Source organism: Eulemur rufifrons, chromosome 1 (genome assembly GCF_041146395.1).
Source record: "Eulemur rufifrons isolate Redbay chromosome 1, OSU_ERuf_1, whole genome shotgun sequence".
Lineage (NCBI taxonomy): Eukaryota > Metazoa > Chordata > Mammalia > Primates > Lemuridae > Eulemur > Eulemur rufifrons.
In genome coordinates, this window is record NC_090983.1 from 81,417,477 (window position 1) to 81,442,206 (window position 24,730).

The following is a 24,730-nucleotide window of genomic DNA, read 5'->3' on the forward strand; positions in this document are numbered from 1 at the left end:
TGTATGCTTTTCACTGAATTCTACTAAAATAAAGAAGAAAATAATTTGATAGTAAAAGAAAAAAATGACTAAACTTTATTGCTTGGTTTTAATAATTTACACCAACTGGGTATCGGACAGAGGTGGGGGGTGGGGGGAGGGGATGGGTGTATACCTACATGATGAGTGCGATGCGCACCATCTGGGGAATGGACACCCTTGAACCTTTGACTCGGGGGGATGGGTGGGACATGGCCAATATATATAACCTGAACTTTTGTACCCCCATAATAAGCTGAAATAAATAATATAAAAAAAAATAAAGTGAATCTTTTGAGGGCAGCTACTTCAGATGCATGTGTTCTCTGTATGGAAAGTGTGATTTCCTTTAGTTTCTTCTATATGAATGTTGCTAAGAAAGGAATTAGTTTCTGGTCACAGATCACTAAGTAATAAATTAACTGAGCTTTCCCGGTCACTATGTATAGTTGGCCAGTAGTGAATTTGGTAGGAATGATAGTTCTGTGCTCAGTCTCAGGAGATGAATTTTGGTTCAGGTCATCTTCCTCATAAAAGTAATATGTGATAATATCTTCATGAATTTTTTTCTCTAGTATCTCATCACCTGTGTGCTAAATAGCCTATAAGTAAATATTGCCATATAAGAATTCCAACTACTTTCTCTATGGTTGATAGAGAAATGACTTGATAGTTAATTTTAATAGGGAAGAGTTAAACTTTCTATTCTTATAAATAATAAAATTATCACCTTTCTTATTACTATTTATTTAGCTGTTTTAAATGGAAAGGATGAACAAATAAAACAGACAAATAAATATTTTAATAGTTTTTTTAAAGTAACCTAGAAAATAAGTTTTATTAAAATAGTTTTCTTCTGTGCTTTATTTTTAAAAAGTCAGCAAAAAAGACTATCGAGCTTTATTTTTACCTTTTTAAAAAAATTATCACATAAATATCATGTATATTTATTAATATTTCTAAAAACTGGAAAGACCTCTATTGGCCTCAACTGCCTTAAAGAAACATTCTTAAGATTTATATGGGGCAGATACTCATTATGGCTAAAGGCAGTATTTTTAGTGTTCAGGAAATTTTATGGAATCACAGCATGACTGTGCTAGAAAAGATCCTCCAAATTATGTTCAGCTTCTCATTTGGTGGCTAAAGAACACAGGCTGAGAGATGTTAATTGAATTGCCCAAGACTTCTAAGAAAAGCCAATTAAATTAAATTAATTGAAATTAATCAAATTAATTCAACTTGATATTTCTTCCTAATATTCCTGATAATTTTTAGTCCTATTTAGTGTTTGCCAAACTTTTTCTGTATAGATCCAGATAGTGAATATTAATATTTTAGACTTTTCGAGCCACAGGGTCTCTGTAGCAACTCCTCAACTCTGCTGCTGTAGTGAACAAGTATCCCCCTAGATAACATGTAAATGAGTGAGCTTGTCTGTATGCACAGGAAACCTCGGCAGCTTTTCCGGAACAATGTGCTCTCCTGGCAGATCATTCTGTGGCATGTTGAGCCTTTATTGCCTATTGTCTAAGGCCACTATTGTTCACATTTGCAGCAAGAGAGTGGGCTGGGCTGCACTGCCCTGGTGAATTTTTGAATATCCATTGTATATGTGTTGAGTTCTTTAACACTTTTTTCCTTTTTTTTTAAAGTTTCGTTGCAAAACCGATAAATGTATTCCATTCTGGTGGAAATGTGACACTGTGGATGATTGTGGCGATGGCTCTGATGAACCTGATGACTGTCGTGAGTATATTAGCAAATACTGTAATATAGAGTTTAGAGTTCCTTACATACCAGACACGGAAAGTTGAAACTAGATCTAAATTATTGCCTTCTGATACATTTCCAAAATTGAAATAGAAAGGTTTTATATGTCAATATTCAAAAATACAACAAAGTTCGTTGCAATGTTTTGGGTATGTCTCTGATAACAGTTGTATTTGGTATGATGCTATCAGCAGTTTTTGTTAGTTTTTTTTTTTTTTTTTTCCCACAAATTTGACTGCTTGTAGAATAAATACCTTACTTCATGTAATGATCAGTACAGTAATAAACAGCACCAGCATGGTTTTGGCTTAATATATCAGCAAATTGGAAGCAAAAATGGGCAAGTTTTCAGAATGCCACTTAGTAACTGAAATTGCACCTTTAGGGGATATAATCTCTCAACTTTTCTGTCAGCATTAAAATCCTGAAAATCCTTTAAAAGTAAGCTTTTTCCAATACAAATCATTAGGTTACTGTTAGGCAATTTAATAATATGTTCTTAGCAATTGCTGTAAAGTGACTACTAATTACGTTTGACATCTGACTGTGATTGGCATGGTTAGGTGTTACATTTTTAGCCATCATTGATAACTTTAGTTGCAATGGACAGTTAGTAGACTTTTCCTGATAGCCTTTTATAGTTCACTCCATAGGTCACTCCAATACTGTCCTGTCAAGTTGAAGATGCTTGTAGTCAATCATGATAATTCCCTCAACATCTCACTGGATGGTCACCATGATTGGGCCTTGACAATTGACTTCAAGATCCTTAGGCTTGCACTGAAAAAAGACAGTGTACCGTTTTCATAAAAGCTAGCTACTTTCTGCTGTAGAATTTTCACCTCCTAATTGTAAAACTGTTTCAAATTTGGGGTCTTTAGACAGTTACTTAGATAAATTGTGTTTCATTTCTCTGGACACTACCATGTCTATCACACAATTGAAGTTGTTTCACATAGTTTATTTATATGTCTGAAAGCCTTAAGTAATGAATTCAACGTGAAGGAAAGATGTTATAAAAGTTACTGTTTTTCTAATATAATCCATGTGTTTCTGGAAGATTCACTGCTCTTTGATTTTTTTAAATAAAGTTTTTTCACTGATAGAAAACACATAAAGAGGCGTATCTGTGTGGAATAGGTATAATATTATGCTTGAATTATTATTATTTTTATCACTGCATTAAAAGAAATATCAAAGGAACAAATAATTATTTCTGTGACCTTACTGAAATTCACTTATTAAAATGAAGTTATTACTTTCCCCATATTAAAATGAATTTTCTATTACATAATAAATAAAATAAATAGAACTTATTTTTGTTATTTATAGAAATAAACAAGGATGAACATATCAATTTAGAGCTGTAGTTAAGAAGATGACCCTTCCTGCCCAAATTTACTCTTCTTTGAGAAAATTTCACAGTGACCTACAGAGAGAGTCAACATCACCTAATGCTTTTCCTTCTAAAATATTTGCAGCTCCTGAACTCTAATTTTAATCTTTACTCAAATTTTATACTAGAACCATATTGATCTGAAAAATTAACTAAAGATTTAGCATAATGAAGTTTACACATTTTCCATCCTTCAGGATATATGGTGATCAAATACTACTTTAGTGTCCTAAGAGACATCTGAAATCTTAGAGCTTCAGTATGACCCTTATCCTGATTAAATACTAATATCTACATTTATTTATTTATGTATTTTTTAAATTGGCAAGTAACACTTGTATATATTTAAGGTGTGCAACATGATGTTGTGATATATGTATACACTGTGGAATGGCTAAATCAAGCAGTTTAACATAAGCATTATCTCACATACTTGTCATTTTTTGTGGTGTGAACACTTCAAATCTATTCTCTTAGCAATTTTCAAGAATGTAATACATCGTTTTTATCTGCAGTAACTACGCTATACAATAGATTTCTTGAACTAATTTATCCTGCCTAACTGAAATGTTATGTCCTTTGATCAGTATCTTCCAAATTCCTCCAATCTCTAGCCTCTGATAACCACTATTTTACTCTATGGTTTTATGAGTCTGACTATTTTAGATTCTACCTATAAGCGAAATAATACAATATTTATCTTTCTGTGCCTGGCTTATTTCACCGACAGTAATGTCCTCCAGGTTCATCAGTGCTGTCATAAATGACAGAATTTACTTCTTTTTAAAGGTTGAATAGTATTTCATTGTGTATATATTCTACATTCTCTTTATTCATTCATCTGTTGATGGACACTTAGGTTGATTCCATATCTTGGCTATTGTGAATAAAGCTGCACTAAACAGGGGAATAGAAATATCTTCTCAACATACTGATTTTTAATTTTTAAAAAATATACAGGCATACTTCATTTTATTGCACTTTGTTTTATTGTACTTTGCAGACACTGTTTTTTACAAACTGAACGTTTGTGACAATGCTATGTCAAGTCTATTGGCAACATTTTCCAACAGCATGTTGTCAATTTGTGTCTTTGTGTCACATTTTGTTAATTCTAGCCATTTTCCAAACTTTTTCATTATTATTATATCTGTTACAGTGATCTGTGATCAGTGTTCTTTGATATTATGATTGTAATTGTTATAGAGCACCACTAACCATGCCATAAAAGACTGAAAACTTAATTGATAAATGTTGGGTGTGTTCTGACTGCTCCGCTGACTTGACTTTCCCCATGGTTCTTTTTCTGCTTGGGCCTCCTATTCCCTAAGTCAACAATATTGAAATTAGGCCAATTAATAACCCTAAATGGCTTCTAAATATTCAAGTGATAGGAAGGGTTGCATGTCTCTCACTTTAAATCAAAAGCTAAGAATGATTAAGCTTAGTGAAAAAGGCATGTCAAAAACTGAGATAGGCTGAAAACTAGTCCTCTTGCACCAGTTAACCAAGTTGTGAAAACAAAGCAAATGTTCTTGAAGGAAGTTAAAGCGCTACTCCAGTGAACACATAAAAAATAAGAAAGCTCAGCCTTCTTGATGATATGGATAAAGTTTCAATGTTCTGGACAGACCATCAAACCATCTACAATATTCCTGTGAAGTGGTCCCCAACCCCCAGCCCAGCCACAGACCAGCTCAAAAGAAACCAGGTGGGCTGCACAGCAGTGGCAGGCATTTAAGTGAAGCCCAGCCTGCACCCCCAGCCAGAGCTGTTCCCACTCCCCACTCCCCATCCTTTGCATCACCTCCTGAGCCTCCACCCTCACCCCCGTCAGATCAGCAGCAGCATCAGACCCTCACAGGAGATCAAACCCCACTGCCTACTGCACATGTGAGGGATCCAGGTTGTGTGCTCCTCATGAGAATCCAAGACCTGACGATCTGAGGTGGAGCTGAGGTGAAGATGCATAGCCCCCCCACCCCCACCCAACCCTGGCTGTGGAAAAACTGTCTTCCTCAAAACTAGTCTCTGGCATCGAAAAGCTGCCAAAAGCCAAAACCTAATTTAAGGCATATCCCTAATCCTTTTAAATACTGTGAAGCCTGAGAGAGATGAGAAAGCTGCAGAAGAAAAGTTTGAAGCTAGCAGAGATTGGTTCATGAGATTCAATGGAAGAAAACATCTCCATTACATAAAAGTAGAAGATGAAGCAGCAAGTGCTGATATAGAAGCTGCAGCAAGGTATATATATTATTTTTTAAACATAATGCTACTACTGTACATGTAATAGATTACAGTGTAAACATAATTTTTTTATGCACCGGGAAACCAAAAGTATGTGTGTAACTCACTTGCAATATTGGTTTTATTGTGGTGGTCTGGAACAGAACCCACAATATCTTCAAGGTATGACTGTATGTACCCAGTAGTGGGATTGCTGAATCACATGGTTGTTCTATTTTTAATTTTTTAATGAATCATCATACTATTTTCCATAACAGCTGTGCTAATTTACATTTCTACCAATGGTGTGCAAGAGTTCCTTTTTCTCCACATCCTTGCCAACACTTGTTATCTTTCATCTTTTTCACAATACCTATTCTAACAAGTGTTAGGTAATATCTCATTGTGGTTTTAATTTTCATTTTCTTGATGATGAGTGATGTTGAGCATTTTTTCATATACCTTTTGGCCATTTTTATGTCTTCTTTTGAGAAATTCCTATTCAAATCCTTAGCACATTTTTTAATTGGATTGTTTTCTTACTATTGAGTGGTTTGTGTTCTCTGTATATGTTGGAGATTAACCCCTTATCAGATGTATGGGTTGCACATATTTTCTTTTACTTCCTAGGTTATCTATTTACTCTGCTGATTGTTTCCTTCTATGTGCAGATGATTTTTAATTTGATATAATTCTACTTGCCCATTTTTGCTTTTGTTGCCTATGCTTTTGCGGTCAAATTCAAAAAGTTTTTACACAAACCAATATAATGGAACTTATCCCCTATGTTTTCTTCTGGTAATCATACATGATTTTGTTAGTGGCATTATCTCTTGTGGTCTTTAACATAGAAAATAAACTTATCTATAGCTGATGGGTTAACATATTTGAATATCTGCAGGCATGATACTTTAATTTTACAGTCATGGTAAGGTGAAAAATTATATGCATGAGTCTGTGGAGTGTTTAAATTTAATTTTTGAATAGCTGTGTCATCAGCATTTGCAGATATTAAGAGCTACTGGAAATTCCCATGACTTCACCTGAGAAGGAAGGAAAGCCTGATTTCAGGGTCACATACCTGCAAACATACATAATATTGTTTAGATACATGTAGATAAGAGTAATGCATCAGGAATTCTCTGGCATCATAAGTTTGTATTATGTTTGTTATGATACTCCAATACACCCAGGGTCATTCTAGAGACAGATATGAAGGTCAGATGGGCTTCCCAGTTATTTCCAAAATTCCCTTAACAGTTGCAACCCTCTTTATGGGAGAGCTGTTTTGATAGCAAAAACATTAAAGTAAATAGTATAATGAAGCAAAATGAAATAGAGGAAAATGCACATCTTTAAACTCTGAGAAAATTATGTATCACTCAGTTTAAATATTTAGTATGGTTAATTAACAAATGTTATAGATTGGACATAAATGACTTTCAATGCTTCAGAACTCTGTTAAATCTATGGAAGTGAAGCATATATTGAGTTATTTTTTAAAGAATGTTTAAATTTTTAACTAATATTGTAACTATAAAAGCATAATTTATTTCACAAAGAAAATTTAAAATGTCTCTTAATAGTGTTCGATTCTCTGATTTGAGCTAATAAAGAACATATTATTAATCTCAGAGTCATTGATTAGTAACATACATTAGTATCATTAGTTAAAAGATAAGTGTTTTATTGCAAGCAACATAGTTTGTGAGAAGACTTCAGAGCTAGATGTGGATTTGAATCCAAGTCTGGAACTTACAAGTAATACATCCTTGGGTGAATTATATTAATATTTATGAAACCTAGTTTACTTACTTGTAAACTAAGTAAATTCATAAATTGGTCAAGGTGATGCCAAAGTGAGAAGGTTATGATGAGATTAAATTAATAATTGTATGTGAATGGGTCTAGCCTAGTTTGTGATACAGAGTAGCTCCTCAATAGATCCTACTTTATTATTATTATTCCCTGTATAAACTCAAAGAGTATAGCAAAAGGAAATGCATTATCATTTGGGACTTATAACATGTGTATTGTATGTCAAAATATTTGCTATTTATAAAATATTGTTATATTATTAAGATTATAGAAATGCATATAAATATAAATTTGATTTCAAATGTGATAGATATAGTAAGCATTTGCTTTAGTGCTAGAGAATACGCTTTGAGGACAGATCATAAGCACATCATAGATAGCAAAGTGATCAAAGAGAAATAATTTTTTTAAAAATTATATTGAAATAATATTTGCATTACAATAAATATCACTCTGCAACTTTAAATGCCACTTTATTGAAATAAGACTTTTATTTTTAAAAAATTTTTGTGTGTTTATGTTGTTAATCCCTACCCTCTTACCATCAGTTTATGAACTATTATCTGAGTTACTCATGGCTTAGCTCAACATATGAAGCTAAGAGCTATCTAGATGTGAGTCATTCACATTGTGTCCTGTATATGTTTAATATAATAGATATTTTGAATATGAGAAAAGTTCTGTTTAAGAAGTCGTGAGCTAAGTTTGCCATTCTACAATACCTACATGTTTTCTCCCCCAGCTGAATTTAAATGTCAGCCAGGCCGATTTCAGTGTGGGACTGGACTCTGTGCTCTGCCTGCTTTCATCTGTGATGGAGAGAATGATTGTGGAGACAATTCCGATGAACTCAACTGTGGTAGGTGATTAAATTCCTAACTAAAGAACATAAATCTAATTCTTAACTGATTATGTCTGCACTGATTTAAATTCAGACACAGGTCTTAGGTCAGATATTTTGTTCTCTCTGTCATTTAGACACACATGTCTGCCTGTCAGGTCAGTTCAAGTGTACCAAGAACCAAAAATGTATCCCGATAAACCTCAGATGTAATGGACAAGATGATTGTGGTGATGAGGAAGATGAAAGAGACTGTCGTAAGTCACCTCAAAATGCTTTGCCTTGCCTTGCTTTTGACTCCCATCTTAAGCTGGTCCAAAAATTATTATTATGATCCATAAATTCAGACAGTGTAGATACAATACAAAACAATAATTATGGTCAAATAATTATAAGTAGGTGCCAATTGGGATAGATTATTTAAGAACTCCTATATAAAAAATATCACACAGATTATGTTTACTTTAAAAGCTAGTTGAAATTATGGCAAGCACAGACAACATTCAGTTATCTGCATCATCCTTAAGAGAAGCATCAAATAGGACATTGCAGTTGATTATTCTTTTGCTTTTTATAAATTGATTTCTTTTGCTGATATTAAGTAGTTATGGGTAATTTACTTCTGTTGATCAATTAGTTACTTGAAATCAACTCTAATTTAATTAGAGATTTTTTTCTTCCATGAAATATATATTGAACTTATGATGAGACGTACAAAATCTGGGCAAAATAACCTAACAAAATTACTTGAACAAAATTGTAGATAATATTCCATTTAATATATCTTAACAGGATACTGGAAAGAGTAATGGTAAAACATTTTTGATTCTTTTCACCTCATATTTCTGTCTTCCACCAAAAATCAAATTCCACATTAAATGAAAAGCAAAAGAGTTTGCACCATATGCATAAGTGCACATAGGCAGATGTGCATGTATGTGCGTGCACACACACACACACACACACACACACACAGGATCTGAAGGTTAGAGCACCTGTCAAGTTTCAGGCTTTCAACAGAACTGCTGTCAACATTTCTGTCTTGCTGAAGTTTTATTTTATTCCTCTAAAACTTTTATCAGTAAATAATGTGCAGTCATCCAGCAATTTGATTAAGATGATGCATTCAGAATAAAGTCAGTACCAGTTCTTTATGGTTGGCCATTCTAGAAGCTGATCCATTAAACTGACTAGGATTTGTGATGCAGTTTACAGTCTGAGCTGGATGTTCACTTTCCTCAAAACTCAACACAACTCCTGGAGATTTTGATAAATTTCATGCTTTTTATTTCCTCATTCACTTAATGTCTTCCAATTTTAGTATTTTTAAATTTGTAAAAATGCATATGCATAAATTCTTAAATTTATCTGAAAAAAATGTATTTTGAAAGGCCCTGAATTCTTTGTTCATAAAATTAGTTTCCAAGTACCTAGTGAAATACATAAGCAAGAGTTTTTTGAAAAATCTGATTTTTATCAATATATCATTACAGAAATATGTTTTGTTTATTTACTTCTACTGGAAAGGATATCAGAAGTACATTATAGGTAACTAAAAGTTAAAATTTCTCACTTTCAGAGCCCTAGTAACTAAATGACAATACATTTTTAATAAACCGTTTTTAACATTTGTCTGTATAATTGCTTTTTATAAATAAAATGTCTGCTCTTCTCCAAAGCTACATTTTAATAAATGTTTCCCTCTTAAGCTGAAAACAGCTGTTCCCCAGACTATTTCCAGTGTAAAACTACGAAACATTGCATTTCCAAGCTGTGGGTTTGTGATGAGGATCCAGACTGTGCGGATGCATCAGATGAGGCCAACTGTGGTGAGTGTTTTGTGACCATGGGTCTTATCCAGTGGTACTTGTGTCAACATCTGAGATGGCCACAGTGAAAGAAATTTGAACACCATTCTGATGAAGCTAAGCTCTTACATGAGAGTTTTGTCTCTGTGTCCATAAAGTCATAAAATACTTAGTTTTCTATTTTACAAAAAGCATGGAGTACTAAGATGGAAGAATAAATATTACTTGGCATAACCCAAAATTTTAGAAATGACAGATCAAAGAGATGGGGTAAGAGCATCATCTTCTGATACTAGAGAGTGCACATGGTAGTATGAGCACTTAATGAACAGAAGTAAGAAAAAACTATTTTCATATTGTTCTAGAAATCATTTTTCTGCTTATATGCATAAGATTATTCATGCAATGATTATTACTCTTCATTCTTAAACACAATGGGGAAAAAAGATAAAATCATCTGTTCTATTTCAGTAGATGAAAGTGATCACTTGTTAGCATTTGTTTCTGAAATGTTAATATTTTCACTTAAATTTATTTTGTTTAAAATAATTATTCCTTAATTAACATTATAGAAATGGAGAATATGTTCATTTGTTTAATGTATTTGATCCTATCTTGAAAATTTCAACATTGAGACAGAAGGGAAGAGTAGTTGCTATGTGTAATTCATTTTATCAACATTTATTAAACCTTAATGGAACCTGTTTTGAAGGACACATATGCCAATTTGACATTCCTGGAAGCAAAAAGCATTTAATCTAGTAATTTATTAGAAAAGATAAAATTTGTCTAAACTAAAGATAGGACTTCCAGACTTCATAGAATTGTGTTAAATGCATATGCTAGATTCCACATTACTCTTATTTAACTTTTCTGGGGAAAATGAAAATAATGGAAACCTTTAATAAGATCCAGCAATCCTACTGCTGGGTATATATACAAAGGAGGGGAAATCAGTGTATCGAAAAGATATCTGCACTCCTATGTTTATTGCATCACTATTCACAATAGCTAAGATTTGGAATCATCCTAAGTGTCCATCAACAGATGAATAGATAAAGAAAATTATGGTACATATACACAATGGAATATTATGTAGCCACAAAAAGAATGAAATACTACCATTTGCAACAACATGGATGGAAGTGGAGAACATTATGTTAAGTAAAATAAATCAAACACAGAAAGTCAAATCTTGCATGTTCTCACTCTAATGTGGGAGCTATATATTAATATTAAAAACAATTGATGTCATGGAGACAGAGTAGAATGATGGTTACCAGAGGCTGGGAAGTGTAGTGGGGTTGGGGAGGATAAAATGAGGATGGTCAATGAATGCAAAAATAGAGTTAGATAGAATGAACAATATTTGATAGCACAAGTGAGTATAAAAACAATAAGTTAGAGTATACTTTAAAATAATTAAAGAAGTGGTATTGGAATGTTCCTAATACAAAGAAACAATAAATGCCTAAGGTAATGGATACCCCAATTTGATTAATCTGCATTGTATACCTATATCAAAACATCACATTTACCCTATAAAGATATACAACTATTATGTATCTGTAATAATTAAAAAGAAAAGATAAAATGAAATAAAAAGCAACATTAAAAAACTTTTACATGCTCTGAAATTCTATTTATATTGAACAACACTTATGAGCTACATATATAAGCATTGCCAATAGTAACATGTCTTTAAGTGATTTTCCTAATACTGTCTTTTGTATAATTGTGTCTTCAGAGTATGCAACCAATGTAGCTTATCACAGTATCGTAAAACTACCATTTACCACTTTGTGGAATTGGTTTTCCCACTCAACTCACAAAGCTTCAAACTACATTCATCACTGATTTGTCCATAACAATTATCAGACTAAGGAATTTTGTAGGCTAGCTTATATTACTGGTTAGTTTGTATTGTCTTTTGCATTTTCATTTACCAAAGCAACGTGGGATAATGACTTATTAACTCTCTGAATAATTTTTTGATTACAGTGCTATTTCTATATTTTACTCTCCTTCATTTTCACTTTGGTATAATTTAGCTGGTTTTGGTAGATCATATTGTTCAAACCAATGATTATCAATCATCATCATAGTAGTGCCAAATATTCAGTTGGTGCTACCCATATGGTCCAGGAAATGTGTTAAAAGCTATGCACAGATTACCTCACTTAATCTCTTTATTCTCCCTATTTTATTGATACAAGAAGTGGGCACAGGGAGGTTTTGTAAATTGTCCAACGTCCCACAGCTAGCAAGTAAGTGGTGAAACTGAGACTTGAATCCAGGGTTATTTGACACTGAAGCATCTACTTTGAACCTCTGTGGACATAGCATAAATCCACTTCATTCTTTCTATGTAAAAAGAGAAAATAAATTTAAGTGTTTTCAATAATAAGAGTATATAGGATTATCCCCGCTACAAGTATTGCTGTAAGTTTCAGACCAGTACGTATACACATACTCACATACAGAGCGGGGAAGGTGCAGAGAATTGCCATTTTATTTGCATTCAACTCTGCAAAATTTCACTGTGGCCGGGTGCTAATGTAATTTAAAGAAATTTCTACATCATATCTCAGTATAGCATTTCACAGTCCTTAATTTTGAAGGGGATAAGAGGCCACCTCATCCCTTTTTCTTTTGTCTTCAGTAAACATAGAAATGTCACATATTTATTCTAATTCTGTTAGCACTCCTTGGGATGATTCCCCTTTTAATGCTTTACTGCATAAGAAATAACTTCTTAAAAGTTAACCCTATCATGCTAAGGCTCTACTGTGTGAATCAAGTATATGTTTCTTTGTGGGTAGGAACAAAACATGTCTGGAAAAGGGGGTGTGATTCACTATTTTACATGTCCTATGTCCTCTATCCCTAACAGGATATAGAAAAGACTTGCATTAAGCATCTGCTGAGTGTCTAGACCGCTCCCTGTTGCAAATCTCAATTTGCGATGCATTTTCATTTTAGTTGCCTTCCATATTTTATAAGCCCAATGCTGAGTTTAAGGGAAGATTCTCTTCTACTCTTGGAGTTCACCTAGCTCTTACCTCTGATTTCTCAGCACTAGTATTTATATTTATCTATAGTTCTGTATCAATTGGATCCTTTCAATTCTAAAGTCTTAGCATTGTAGTTTGTTCTACCTCAACATATCCTAACTGAAACAGGTTGTTTTGTTTTGCTTTCAATTTTGTAAAATTAAAAAAATGTGGAAGAGAGAGAGAGCGAGAGAGAGGAGGGAGAGAAACACTGTTGTAAAACAAAGCAGAGTAACTTAATACAAATAAAATACACATATAGTATAAGGAATTAAAATGATAAGGTATAAATATTTTAAAAATTATTCTATATTTATATTTACTGGAATAGCATATGTTTAGTTTACTCCAGTGTAATTGTTGAAGTCTTTAAGTACTCACAAATTTAACAAGCATTCAATCTGTGGAAGAATTTTATGCTAATTTATAATTTAAGGAGGCTTTGAATAGATGTAGATTCAATGTAGTTTAGGAATCTAGGCTTAATAAATTAGTTTTGGTGAAATTTTGGACATAAATTTTAAAAATTAAATTAACTATACAGTGTCCCATTTTATTAACATCTAGTTTTTGAGATGGCTAAATGTATGAATCTTTAAAAAGCTACATTTGGCACATTTGGATTAAATTAATAAATATCTTTGAAAAACATCTTTTAGCTCTATTTCTGTGTAAGTAAAGATTTAAATTTATGCTAGCCTTATGGTCACAAGATAGTTTCAATTTCCTTTTGTGAGTTGTTAATAGTTCTTACAAAATTACTTCTTTTTGCTTGAAGGTATTTACTCTTTTCTGACTTTATACCTAGAGAAAAACAAACTTTTAAAAATGTACATAAATACTCTTTTATTAGATTGTAAATGTTGACTGCTCTTGTAAGGCTGTTTCACTATTTATTACAATATTGGGCAAATACCAGATTTGACTGCCTGACCAAAATAAGTAGAATCCCCAGTTCTAGCAGCTCCAGGATATTCATTTGGAATATCAACTTGGAATTAATGCAAAAATATTACTCAAAGATTTTTCACCTTCTGACTGCCATTTTCTATTTTAGGAACTCATTGAGAATTTAAGGCTTTGACAGATCCATCAATATACTAGATTCATACTTCTTCTCAGTAATGAGAGTTGAAACATTTCTACAATTTTACTCATAAAATGGTACCAGGATCTGTGTCTATTGTTTTCTCTTTCCAGTTCATATTTTAGACTTTAGTTCCCTTGATGCCTATAAAATAATCTCCTTGTTTGCTAGTTATTTTTCTGTCTGGACTCTCCTGGCCAACTCTACCCTTATGCCCCAGCTTTCTAGAATTTGCCATTTGTTTTGCCACATCACTCCTCTCTGTGGTCTTGCTTTCTGCTTTTTTATCCTGCATCCTTTGGTCTAATCTAGAATTCTGTGTTTTCAAAAAGACTCTGCCTCCAAGTTGGTTCAGCTTCATTTGCTGCTTTTGAGTAGTCTTGGTTTAATCTGCTGCTTGGCTAATTATCTTTAATTAATGTGCCAACAATGATTACACTAGCTAGGGCTTATGAGAAGAACTTGAACTTCCTACAGTAGCTTTGTACGTTCTACAGCCTGGTTTTTCTAGCATGACACTGAACACATTCAAACCAAAAGGTAAAACCTATCAACTCGTGTTTATATTTTCCTTTAAATATGTGACCAGGAAATTCGAACCAGGCTACTCAAGCTATAGTTACAAGCTGTAAAAATGGAACAGATAGATTTTTTTAAGTTAAAACAAATACATATTAAATTACAAAATATTTCAAACATACAGACTTGTATAGAAAGTTATGTAATAAATACCATGTACCATTTTTAACAGATGTTTAACATTTGGCCAAAGATGTCTCTTTTAAAGCATTTACACTAAAGCCCACCTCTCATATCTTGGCTGTCTTTTTTATAAAAAAATGACTTTTACTATATAAATATATATCCATTAATGTATACCAAAGAGTTTATAGGATTTTAAAGATTTAAATAAGTGATATAATATTTTCTATATTATTTTGAAGCTTAACACTTTTAGTATTTCAGTTTATTCATAAGCATAAACACAATTAATTAATCCATTTCCCTACTGAGGGTTATTTCTACAGGTTATAATTATTAAATATTATTAAACATTCATTAGCAAATCTGTCACAAATCAACTCACGCAACCTCTGCTATAGACACTGGGAAGTCTCAGTTCCCTGCTTAGGTGCTATAATTGTCACCTTGCAAGAAAGTCCATTTGTGGCAGCCTTGACAGCATCCAGAGGCAGGATGCTGTTAACCCTGCAGTCAGGAGCAGACTAAATTATACTCAGTATTGAGGGCCTGGAGGAAGACTGAAGAGTGAATCTCTGGTATTGAGGTCTATAACTACAGTAAAATAATTCATGGTATTTGAATTTAGTTACTTGTGAATGCAGTTATTTTCAAAAAGTTGTATCAACTTATACTTAGAATAGCATTTAGCAAATGTTAATTCCAGATAATCCATGTGGGATAAGTTCTGTGCTCTTACACACAGGAAAGGATAATGCACTAAATTCTATATCTTGGAAAATGGTGCACACTTACAAATATTTTGTTAGGACATCTGTCTAGTATTTTTAATCAGTGTTTCCTGAATTTAAATATAGGGTACAAATTTATGCACCCTATAGTACAAAATGTACTATATTTTGACTAGCAAAAAGATGATCTGAACATCCTCAAGTGCCTCTTCCCTGAGCGTAGTGCATGTGGTGGGGGCTGGCTGTTGAGGGAGGCTGCTGGGAGACAGATTTTAAATTTTCTAACATATGGTATCACAATCTCTCTCTCCTTAGACATTTAGAAAGGTGGGATTATGTGCCTTCATGTTACCAGTGGGCAGGAGGAAGTACCTTCTATCCACACGGTCTCTGGAATCTTGTTGTTCTCTGCTGAGTGGTTGTTCTGAACTGCAGCCTGTACAGCATCCTGTGCTGTGGAGTGCAAACACCATCACTCACTGTCTGAGTGTAGGTTTCACCATGTTGCCAAGTCTGCACTCCTGGTGAGCTGCAGCCTGATCTTAAGTTTCTGATGATATGTGAAACCTCTTGAGCCAAGATCCTCATACAAGCATATGATCCCATAAACCTCCCGGTCCTGTGAGGACCTAGGAATGATGATGGCACATGCTTATCTTTCTAAGTGCCACCCTTTTTAAATGTCATAAAATTGCTCCTGATTTTTGTTAAATGTGGCATGCGCCTGATATTAGGTGTTTCTCGTAGAAGCTTGGCCTCTCTTCAAGATAAATCTCAGTCAGTGTGACACATCTTCTCATTGTCTTTGCCTATCCCATATCAATCTGCGTGCTGCCCAAAGGCCTTGAGGAAATACATGACTGAACTTTCCACTAAACTGCCACTTCTGTTTTTCTGTCCACAATCTCTCAAGATCCAGAAGTGGACTTTTTGCCTTGTCTACCTGTCTGAAAGAAACTTCTAAATCATATTTTACTTATTGTTGAGTGGTACTTGCCTACTCTCTACTCCTTACCCTGGAAAAAATGCTGAGAGATAATATAATATACTAGGGAGAGAAATGAAAACCACATTGTTTCCCTGTTTTTCAATTTTTTTTTTGTTCTATACTTACTTGACTCTAGATGATTTGTAAAATAGCACTTAACATTATATGGACTCATTATCTCTCAGAATATACTTGGGACATATTGTCTCCGATGTAAGTACCACTACAGTCTGTGTAGTTGATACTCAATCTAATTCTAAAACTTTTAAAAATAATTACATAGCTCCATATTGCTCCTCTAAAAACATGATGTGTACATATGCCATTATCTTTTTTAATGAAGGTTTTTTAAAATAATAATTTAACTTCTGGTACATTTCTAAATTTCTAAACCTTTAAAGTAGCTGTAATAAAAATAAATGTATTTTTCAAAAAACTGGGTAATGTGGGGAAGTTATTTTCTATGTGTAAAGAAACTTCTGTTAATTCAGTAAGATTTTTCATGCTACTATCATATTACTACATTTTATGGTAAAATTCTTGATATATCATATGTTTTTCTCTCATCCATTTGCTTGCTTTGCAGAATTTAATCTTTTCTTATTTTTCTACAATGACATTTGTGTATGGTTGTATTTGTGTATGTGTGACAGAGAGAGAGAGAAAGCAAAGAAAGTGCATGCAATGATACCTCTTTTGTGTTGTAATGTTTTGGTTCCAATAGAGCCCTTAAAGGATACTCTGTCTGTATGAATGGGACCAAGAAATTGTCTTCTAAGCTTTTATAAGAAGAAATGAATAACCTCCATGTGTGTCATTAAATAGTCTAATTGGAATGAACATATTTAGTTTTTTATAGCTTTCGTGAATTGACTTCAATAGCTTTTATGTATTGACTCTCTACCAAAAGATTGTGCAATTATTCATTGATGTTTCTTTATTTTCTCTCTCTTAACAATAAGAGGAAACTGTGAGATTTAAATTTTATTGCACAAAGCTAAAAAGGAGCCTGCACAATGAGTCAGGAGACATGCCAAATATTGTAGACTCTGGATTAATCTGTAGTAAAAACCATAAAAGGAAATAGCTATTTGTCCAATAGGGTTTATAATTGAGTTTGAAAATATGGGAAATGACATAATTGTTTAATAAGAAATATATATTGATGGCAGTTGAATTTTTTAATAGAAATTGAGTCAAAGATGTAATAGTCTGTGATATCTTTGTTTGAAAATTTTGTCATAGTGCTTTCTTCATCCTTTGCCAAGTACAGTCAGTTCTCTAAAAATGCAAAATAAAACAACACACACAACCCTAGTTGCAGATTTATAGTAGTATGTGGAAAGAATAAGAATTAGACATTTTATAGAAAAAATATGTAAGAAATGTAGAACTTTAAAAATTTTGCCTCCTTAGGCCTACCTTTGGAACAAAAATATTTATCTTTGTTTTAGTTTCTAAGATTCTATTATACAAGATTCTGTTCAAGTATCGTTTGGGCTGGTGATTTCCATAGAGAATATTATTCTATCACTTGTATTTGCAAGTGTTATTCAGTCTTGGTCAATATCATGCCCATATGATTATATTGTATGTTAGTGAAGAAAAATAAGTAGAATGAAAGATTGGAATGCATTTTCTCAATGTCAACATCTGGTAATGAATCCATGTGTAGAAAATACAATTTTTTATCTCTGTAAAAAAACTTAGATTTGTGTTTATATGTTAAAATCAGTTTGAGGATCCAAGTGGTTTCAGATTTTGCTTATGAAAATGAGCTGTCTGTTTTCAACCATTAACATTTGGGGACATAACATGATAATGAGAACAAAAGACCTATTGTAGTTATTACTGCAGCATTTATTGGCTCTGTGATCTGTGTATACCAAATAGATGCTATACAGTTGATGTTTCTGATGTCCTATCAATCTTCAATTTAATGCCTGGGATGCAAGGCTTCTGGTTTGCTTAAACATATCATTAAGCCGCTGTTCATATGATGATTGGTCATATGGGAAATAATGGGAGTAGAGGGAGAGGCGGTGTAGGATTTAGAGATAACTCTATTCACCTCTTACTGGATTACAGATGTAAGAGTAAGTTATTATTTATTCTTATTGTCCTTTGGAATATTTACCCTCTAATTCATATGAATATTTCATTTTTCTAAAAATATTGAGAAAGATTATAAACAGAATATCGACAGAAATTCTCCAAGAGAAATTTTCTTTGACCTAAAGTAGAAGTGGCTTGAAAAATATTATTCAAGGGCTACAGAAATAGAGACAGATCGTCCCTGTGACCTCAGGTTCCTCACCCCTATGAATCCTACAGTCCTTATGATTACACTTCCCTTCTCTTGAGACCAGAGGCAAACCTCTAGTATATAAATGTTCCCTTTTTTATATAGCTACTGGATTTTAACTATATGAGCAAAAGCAGAAAAAATATAAAGCTATACTATTTATTGAAATTCAAGTAATTTAATGTTTTCAAACAATATTTTTGATTAATAGCATTTGTATTATGTGAACTATATCTCTTAGGTAACAGATCTCTACTTTAAGTTCATATATAAAATTTAATATTAATTAATTAAAAGTTACAGAATATGTGAGTAACTGCAATAGTATTTTAGTAGCCATTTTGTAGAAAATGCGAATATAAAATTTAAAGTAATTGTAGTCTAATTTGTTTTAGTTCATTAAAATCAATTATATAGGAATTGAGTGTGCTTACAACTAATATTACGTGCTGAGTGGCAAACTCAATGAAAATTCCATATTAGAGTCCTGGAAACTTATTTTTAAATATTATAAATTATTTACCATAAAATTTTAATGACTTGAGCTATTGAAAATATAATATATAACCTGTTACAATTTGTTGAAGATATTTCTAAGGTTTTAATTTCATTTCCTCTCTTACCAAGTAAATTGTATTGGCAAAAATTTCTTGTATCACTTAGAAGCATATACAGCTTTAGGACACTCATTCTGAATATATTTATTAGATTAAAATATTTAAATCAAGTATGGAGTCTGCTTATAATTTAGTCTTCTTTGTAATTACCTTCTGAATTCCACAAACAAAATGTAGTCAGAAAATCTAATGTTACCTTAGATTGGATTAAATTAACTGTCTAATTAAGCCAATTAATTTCAATTAATCATGGTTTTGCAATATGATCACACAGCTCTGTCAGTTAATTATATCTGTGTATGGGAAGTTAGATGCCTTATATAGGTATTTCTAGCTGCTTCTAAAACTTCTCTGTAGATGATGGTTGCTATATTACTTTGTGAATACCTATCTTAGAAGTTCTATGGATGAGCTTAGAGTTATTGGAATTAGCATACACCCAGTTTCATTATGATTGCTACTCAAGAAGAGAATCCTTTGGAACATCTTCCCAGTTCTTGTAATGTTCAAAACCACCAGATTCTTGATACAACCACTGAGCAGTAAAAAGCCCACTGGCTAACCATTTAGGAATCACAGAGGCACAAGAAACTACCTGCAGCAATCGTAAAACATTTTATGAACTCAATAATCTGATTATTCAGTCCTTTGTTCTTTTGAGTAAAGGACATTTCATTGAGTCAGAGAGAAGAAAACTGAGAATTATCAATACTACCCTAACATATAAGCAAAAAAGTACATTTTTTTTCAGGCTTCATCATGTCTATTTGTAATATCAGAATAAAAATAATTGTAGCTTAGCTTTTCAAATGTTTCTTAGAATTAATACTGGGGATATGTAATTTAAAAGCATGGTATCACAAATGAGAAACTGAAACATTATACACAAGGTTGAATTTCAAAGGACTCTCAAGTCATCTCCTCTGTTCTTTGCAGAGAAAAGCACTATGTGCCTTAAAATTTCTGAGTACTACCAATTCATCCCACAACATCGGGCCCAGTTTGTATATCTATTTCCTTTAATATTTTACTGATATAATTAAACATTTTTTATTCTTTATTTGTTCTATCATGTTTAATTTAAAAAAAATGAATAAACACCTACTGAAAATGTTAAGCCATTTTATTATTGACTCAAGAAATCAAAAGACGTTTAATAACAGGGATAATTAATAGTTTTGAAAGCTTATGCGCTACACATTATGCTAAGTACTTTATATGGATTATATCATTTAATCCTCACAAGAACTCTATGAAAGATATGGTGTTATTATTCCTATTTTTAGGTAAGGATATTTTTAGCCCAGGGAATTTACTTTTCTCATGGTCACCCAGGTAGAAAGTGAGTGAGCAGATATTTGAATTGGTGGGATCTTGCTCAGACCCTTACTCTTAACCACTACTCAGTACAACTTCCTTGACCTGCTGTAGTTTGCAATTAGGCCAGGAAATAAGATACAGATGCAAATGACCTCAAATGATTGGAATGGGCCAAGTTCATCAGATAAAAATACATACTTAAATAGTTTTAAAAATCATTATCTGTTGTCATTAACAGCTTATATTACATTTTGATAGTGAAACTTTTTGGAAATTGTCTTCCTTTTTTAAATGTCTATGACTTTTATTGAGTGTTGTACTTTATGAATGCTCATGAATTTCCTACAAGCATGGGGAAGTTCACTGAGGAAGCAGAATTTTCAGTAACAAATTAAGTCATGGTTTTATAATGAATCCAGAGAAAAATTTAAACATGACAAGTGAAATTTAGTTTTTTAAAGGCAGGACTAAATATTCCACAGTAGATGCAAGTAATAATTTATTCTGTTCCTGACAATGGCTCTATAGGACAGTTTGTATAATTTTATTTAAATAAGTGAATGATAGTGATCTTTATAAAAAAATACTCACTTCCTTCAAAACTCGAGAAGAATTGTAAATAATCTATGATTCATTAAATTTTTGTTTTAGAATGTTTGTTTCTTTGGTCTGGGAAAACTTTTCATATAAGTTTGATTAGACAAAAAGATCTGTGCCAAATTATCTTCCTCAAGGGATCCCTGCCCACTCACCCTGTCTCCCTGATCTCTTTCTTGATTTTAAATTTTCAGATCCTAGTAGAGAATTCTATGATGAATATGTTTCAGATTTCTTCAATACAGACTAAAGAATGTTAGTCTTCAAGGTCAACCTTCTACTGAATTGAACCCCTTAGAACAGAAATGATATTATTCATTTCAGAGAATGATAGATGTGAAGTAAACATTTCTTAACTAACTGAATGAATTAACATGGACATTTTTCTAATCTTTAGATCATGTATTTTCTTCCTGAAATTTTTCTAGTGATACTTGTGATAGTAGGTCTTTCATGACATCAATACTTTATTGATGTTTTTTTATGTTGGCAGCTCAAATTTTCTGTTGCCTTCCATGATAATGTCTGGATTATTACATGTGTATGTGTGTATATATACATATAAATATATATATATTTTTTCCACTGTAGGTACATGCCAGGAATATTCAGGGGAAATGGAGGCATTCCTCAGGCTCTTACTCTATGCTTTTATACATGCCATTTAAAGAACTCTAATAGTACTTTATAAAATGATGTCTGTCTTGTGTTCTTATTCTAAAGTTCCTCCCAATCTAAACAGAGTAACTAATACTGGAGACTTATTTATTAGTAAAGAAAATCAATTCTAGAACTATTGTTATAAATTATTCTTACTAATTTTGGATGAATAAATGATTATTAAAGTATGAATGGCTTTTGAGAAGAGAATACTTGTTCATTCTAATATTACTTAATCTTAGCATGCTTTCAAAAACTTTACCATGCATGTTGTTAACACTGTGCTTTGTTCCAGTTTATTGAAAATTTTAATGACAAGAAAGCATTACTTTTTCTTTTTCTTGTTTTATGAAACTTGGTAATTGACCACTGAGCTTGAATTGTCCAGATTTTTTCTTTTTGGAAGATAGAGTTAAGTCTTGGCACTAAATGCTGTATTGGTTGGCAGGGAAACAAATGCAAGAAATGTACATGCTGAAAAATTCTTTAGACTAATTAAACCCAAAGTAATTACATGTGACTCTGTTGGCTAAAGGTATGACTATCATCCAAGAGCTACTGGTGTAGGGTGAGGGGTGGTGATGCCAACCTTAAATTCCAAAACTTTCTTCATGTTATTCAATTTTCACAGCTGGAATTTACTGCTTCTTGATAGTGCAAAATTATCCATCCACTCGGTTTTGTTTTTGGCTCAGTGCTGTGACTCAGTAATTTTCAGCATCTTACTGACAGATGGAAAGTGTTCACTAACCATCTTGCTGAATTAACATAGAATGCATTTCTAAGCCACAAGAAAAGAGAGGGCTGAGAATGTCAAGTCCATTCAGTTCCATCTCCAATACATATATTGTTATAAAGTTCATTGAATATTCTTCTGGGTGATGGTTATCAGAGGTCATCAGGTTAAAGTAGGGTCACATTAATCATCCCCAATCTAAACAAACAAGAAAACAAACATACAAAACAATAACCACTCCTTTATATCTAGATAAAACCCTCATAGTATAAATTAAGTGTACTTTCTTGTTTTATCCTTTTCAATAAAAATTGTGAATAACCTAACACTATCCCTTGGGTAAAAGTCTGGTTTAAGGACTCTCAAATTGAATTTTTTCACCACCTTCTTTTGGCCAATTCCATTTTTGTTAATCTCTGCATGGACTGTATTTTCCATTCCATTAATCAGCTTTATATCTCTCCCTGAAATCTTCCCAAGTTCTGTGCTTTGCTATGATCTATGGAAAAGAATGCAGCACTTTTAGTCAGATAATGTGCTGATAATCTCACTGTTCATTGCTCTATGCCTGCTTTGGTATTGTAATATCATATATGATTTAAAGCAAGTAAAACCACAAGGTTCACACTCTTCATCCATGGCCAACTTCTATAACATCCCCTCTCTCATAGTTGTGGCGAGTTCACATACATTCTGCCAGATTTTCAATGTCATACATTTATGTACTGCTTTCATGTCATTGCCTTTTTAAAGAACGTGATGAAATCTAATGTCTCATGGCCAAGTTATAAGTTCCAGAGGACTGATTATATATATCTTCTTTTTCCTAACATATATGCACTACCTAACCTAGTACAGAATCTAGTATAAATGCATATTTGAGGAATGAGTGAAGAAAAGAAATTAAAAAATTACAGACTTTATTTGGTTCAGTCAAATGTAAAACCGTTCTCCCCTAAATCTGGACTTTGAGACTTTAGTTTCCTTTTTTTTGTATTTATATGTATGTTATTTTATTTTTTTTGTAAATACTGTATTCCTTTCTGATCAATTCAATAGTTTGGGCTTGATTAGTGTGCAAAACTGACAAATTGTAAGAAAGTTTAAATATATAGAACCACCAACAACTTCTGTCATACCTGTACAATGTGTTTCCCTCTTTAGTTGTAGGAAAGAGAGTGTTCTGCGGCTGTGAACTGGGCAGCTGCACAGAGTTCATGAGCTCTGCAGTTTCTAGGAGCAGAGCTCCATCCTTGATTTTAAACTTCATTAATTGGGGATATTTTTTCAGGTCTCTACTATTTCCTCATTTGTAAATGAGTATAGAGGTGGAACAAGATTGCAGATGAAAGACACCGCCAGCCAGAGTGTCTCTATAGGGAGAAGTTTTAGATGAAAGAGAAAAGACAAACAGACAAACATAGATCAGATGAGGGTCTGAAGGAAGGGTCCCTGAACCTACAGGAGACTCCACGGGAAGAGGTTGTGGAGCAGAACTGGAAGGAGAAAGGCATCAGCAGGGATTAAGCCCCGAGAGGCTTGGATACCAGCAAGAAGTATAGGTGGGGCAGTTAAAATCCCCCTCCCTCCCATCTCAGACTGTTGGAGGGCTCCCGAGCTGCTGGAGAGACCTGCCAACACCAGCCCAGAGACTGTTGCTTCCAATAAGTGGGGGGCTTCTTGTGAAAGGGCACCAGGCTCCCAACACCCCCCCCCACACACACACCTCCCACCCCACAGACTCCAGCCGAGGTCAGGTGCCATACTGTTTGTCTACCCACCAGTCGCCTTTGTCCTCCCCAGGGGGCCTTTACTCCTCAGGTTCCATTTTGCTCATCCCCACATAGACATTTCCCAACTTGAGCCAGACTGCAGACCCAAGTGGATCCCGGTGATCTGCATGACTCCAGAGCCTGGTCAAACTGGGTGGACTGCCTCCCGGAAAGGGTCGGAGATGAAGAGTAAACAGTGGTGTGGACTTTCCTCCACCTAGACCCTTATTCTCCCCTTCCCCTCCTCCACCAGTAGCTGCTGAGAGAGACAATTGAGACACA

The 24,730-nt window shown here is 33.3% G+C and overlaps 1 protein-coding gene across 2 annotated transcripts in view; it reads left to right on the plus strand.

Moving 5' to 3' along the window:
- Positions 1-24,730, plus strand: part of LRP1B (LDL receptor related protein 1B) — a 1,768,615-nt gene that overhangs the window by 1,561,557 nt on the left and 182,328 nt on the right. For both annotated transcript variants that reach the window (XM_069473041.1, XM_069473049.1), the window contains exons 63-66: positions 1,674-1,767; positions 7,974-8,090; positions 8,210-8,329; positions 9,782-9,901. In XM_069473041.1, coding sequence (XP_069329142.1) covers positions 1,674-1,767; positions 7,974-8,090; positions 8,210-8,329; positions 9,782-9,901 — 451 coding nt within the window. The remainder of the gene's footprint in view (positions 1-1,673; positions 1,768-7,973; positions 8,091-8,209; positions 8,330-9,781; positions 9,902-24,730) is intronic.